This window comes from Nerophis ophidion, linkage group LG20 (genome assembly GCF_033978795.1).
Source record: "Nerophis ophidion isolate RoL-2023_Sa linkage group LG20, RoL_Noph_v1.0, whole genome shotgun sequence".
In the NCBI taxonomy this organism is placed as follows: Eukaryota; Metazoa; Chordata; class Actinopteri; order Syngnathiformes; family Syngnathidae; genus Nerophis; species Nerophis ophidion.
This window is the reverse complement of record NC_084630.1, coordinates 15,817,685-15,820,738: the sequence shown is the minus strand read 5'-3', so window position 1 is coordinate 15,820,738 and position 3,054 is coordinate 15,817,685. Positions and strand designations below refer to the sequence as shown.

At 44.4% G+C, this 3,054-nt stretch overlaps 1 protein-coding gene across 1 annotated transcript; it reads left to right on the top strand.

The window, feature by feature from the left end:
- The first annotated feature begins 343 nt into the window (after window positions 1-343).
- On the top strand, window positions 344-2,714 carry rasd2b (RASD family member 2b). Its single transcript, XM_061880244.1, has 2 exons — window positions 344-922; window positions 2,084-2,714. The coding sequence occupies exons 1-2, from the start codon at window positions 361-363 to the stop codon at window positions 2,593-2,595; spliced, it is 1,074 nt and encodes a 357-aa protein (XP_061736228.1). The 5' UTR covers window positions 344-360; the 3' UTR covers window positions 2,596-2,714.
- Window positions 2,715-3,054: the final 340 nt, after the last annotated feature.

Below are 3,054 nucleotides of genomic sequence, written 5' to 3'. Positions count from 1 at the left end.
AACACAAGTAAAACACTGTTCAATAATTAGAGAGGTTGTGTTGCCTGCCGATCCCCAAAGACAATAACAGCATAAACATTTTTTTATTAAAACAATGTTTTTACAGGAGAAATGTAGAAATTTGTATATTTGTAAGTTGTGCGTATATGGTGTGTTACTACACTGGTATAATTACAGCATGGGAAGAAATAATGCTGCTTGATGATTCAGACTATGAACAGAAGGTTCTGCATGCACATAATAATGATCTGTCAATCAGCATGCATGACGCAGCTCATGGACCACGTGGGGATCTTCTATATCTGGACTCTCAAACTCCCACCCACATCATTTCAGCGTAACACGATACAAGTTGGCAGCATGTCCACTGGCACACAGACCACCTCCTTGCAGGGCTCCAAGCTTCTTGCCAGCGGAGACGTGCAGAGCTCCGGATCCTCCCAAGTCCTGCTGACGTCCAAAAACGCGTCGCAACAACTCATCTCGTTGGGGATCAAAGAGGGTCTGGGTATCCTCAAACTGACCACGGCTCAGTGGAAACAGGACATAAAGAAGACAGATGCAGCCATGAGGCACTGTACTAACCCATGCAAGAGAACGCCTCTGGACCAGCTGGCGGCCCTGGTTTTTCACGGCCAAACCTGGCATCGGCAGATATGTGAAGAACCACGACAGGACCGCATGTTTTCCACCAAGCCGCAGAACTCTAAACGCATCGTGGTTCTTGGCGCGCCACGTGTCGGTAAGACTTCCATCCTGCGACGATACCTCCGAGATGGATTTGCGGAGGAATACAAGCCCACATCCGAGGACTTTGTCCGTAAACTGTTCCGTATCCGCGGCGAGACTTATCAGGTTGACATACTGGATGCGTCCAGGGAGAGAGACTTCCCAGCCAAGCGACGGTTGTCCATCCTTACTGGTGCGTATTGTTTTATTCGCATGGTGAAAAGTGGAAATTTCCGTGTGTTAAAGGCCTACTGAAATGAGATTTTCCTATTCAAACGGGGATAGCAGGTCCATTCCATGTGTCATACTTGATCATTTCGAGATATTGCCATATTTTTGCTGAAAAGATTTAGTAGAGAACATCGACGATAAAGTTTGCAACTTTTGGTTGCTAATAAAAAAGCCTTGCCTGTACAGTAAGTCGCAGACGATGACGTCCCCTGTGTGAGGGCTCGTCACATCCTCAAATTGTTTATAATGAGAGCCTCCAACAAAAAGAGCAATTCGGACCGAGAAAACGACAATTTCCCCATTAATTTGAGCGAGGATGAAAGATTCGTGGCTGAGGATATTGATAGCGAAGGACTAGAAAAAAAATAAAAATAAACAAAGTAAAAAAAAAAAAATTGTGAGCGATTCAGATGTTTTTAGACACATTTACTAGGATGATTCTGGAAGATCCCTTATCTGTTTATTGTTTTAATAGTGTTTTAGTGAGATTTTAAAGATTGTAAAGACATACCTCGAGGTCGGATGGCTGCGGTGAACAAGCAGTGCCTCAGAGAGAAGCCGAGGAGCCAAGCTCACAGCTGCCTGTTTTGACATGACAGCTGCTGCAGGACGACGAATGATCCATTGATGTCTCTGGTGAAATATATAACACAATTTCAAAAAACATAGACAAAACATGTTCGCTTGACCGCTCCGCTTCTCAACAAACAAAGATACACCGGCTGTGTTTCGGTTGCTAAAGGCAGCTGCATTCCACCGCTTTCCACCAACGCATTGTTCTTTAAAGTCTTCAATATTAAATGAACAAATTGCAAAAGATTCAGCAACACAGATGTCCAAAATACTGTGTAATTACGCCATGAACAGAGACGACTTTTAGCTGTGTTTGGTGCAGCGCTAATATTTCCTTACAGTCCGTGATGTCACGTGTACGCGTAATCATTCCGCGAGGTTTTCAACAAGAAACTTGCGGGAAATTTAAAATTGCAATTTAGTAAACTAAAAAGGCCGTCTTGGCATGTGTTGCAATGTTAATATTTCATCATTGATGTATAAACTATCAGAATGCGTGGTCGGTAGTAGTGGGTTTCAGTAGGCTTTAAATGTGTTGTTGTTTCTTCAGGGGACATTTTCCTGCTGGTCTTTAGTGTGGATGACAGATGCTCCTTTGAAGAGGTCTGCGCACTCAGACAGGAGATTCTTGCTGCCAAATCCAAACTCACAAAAAGGTCCCAACTTGCCTTGGTGGTGTGCGCCAATAAAGTGGACCTCCTGGAGTCTGAGTGGGACGTCTCACAGGCGGAGGTGCTCCGAGCTCTGGGAGAAAACTGTGCCTACTTTGAAACATCTGCAAAGGACAGCACCAATCTGGAGAAGGTATTTGAGGCCTTGGCGAAGCAAGGCGGGCTTCCGGCTGAAACGGGGCCGTCACAGCATCGCAAAGTCTCCCTCCGGTCCTACCAGGCAATGCGCACTGAAAGTGTCCGAGTCCAATCGGCAAAACACGATGATGCCTTCGGGGTCCTGTACCCGCTGGCCCAGAGGCCGAGCTTCAGCGCAGATCTGCGGCATGTCATTGGGACTCAGGGTGCACAGAAGGGCGGCAAAACACAAGAAAGATGTCACATTCAATGAGAGACTGAAGGACTGGTAGAAATTGTTCAACTACATTATTTGATTAAATATTTGAAATAAACACGCAATTATATACTATTGCACTTTATATGACTTTGTAATAAACATTTTTAATAGTTCGCTCTGCTTGGTCTTATCAATTTAAGCCATCCTGTGTGCGTGTGTGTGTGTGTGTGTGTGTGTGTGTGTGTGTGTGTGTGTGTGTGTTCCGGCAATGCTTACTTGATGGGGACATCGCTCTGTTTACACAGTCTCCTTTAGGGTACCTCTGACGGTATGGGGACAAAAAAACAGGTCCTCTAAAAGAAAACCTTTTTAAATGATAGCCAGATCCGTTCTGAGGATGCCTAAGTGATTTTTAAGCTATTTTTTTTTAATGGTCCTCAGTAGTCATGTACACATTTGTGTGAATTATGCCAAATGATTAAAATCTGGTCCCCATGAACCATTATAACTCTT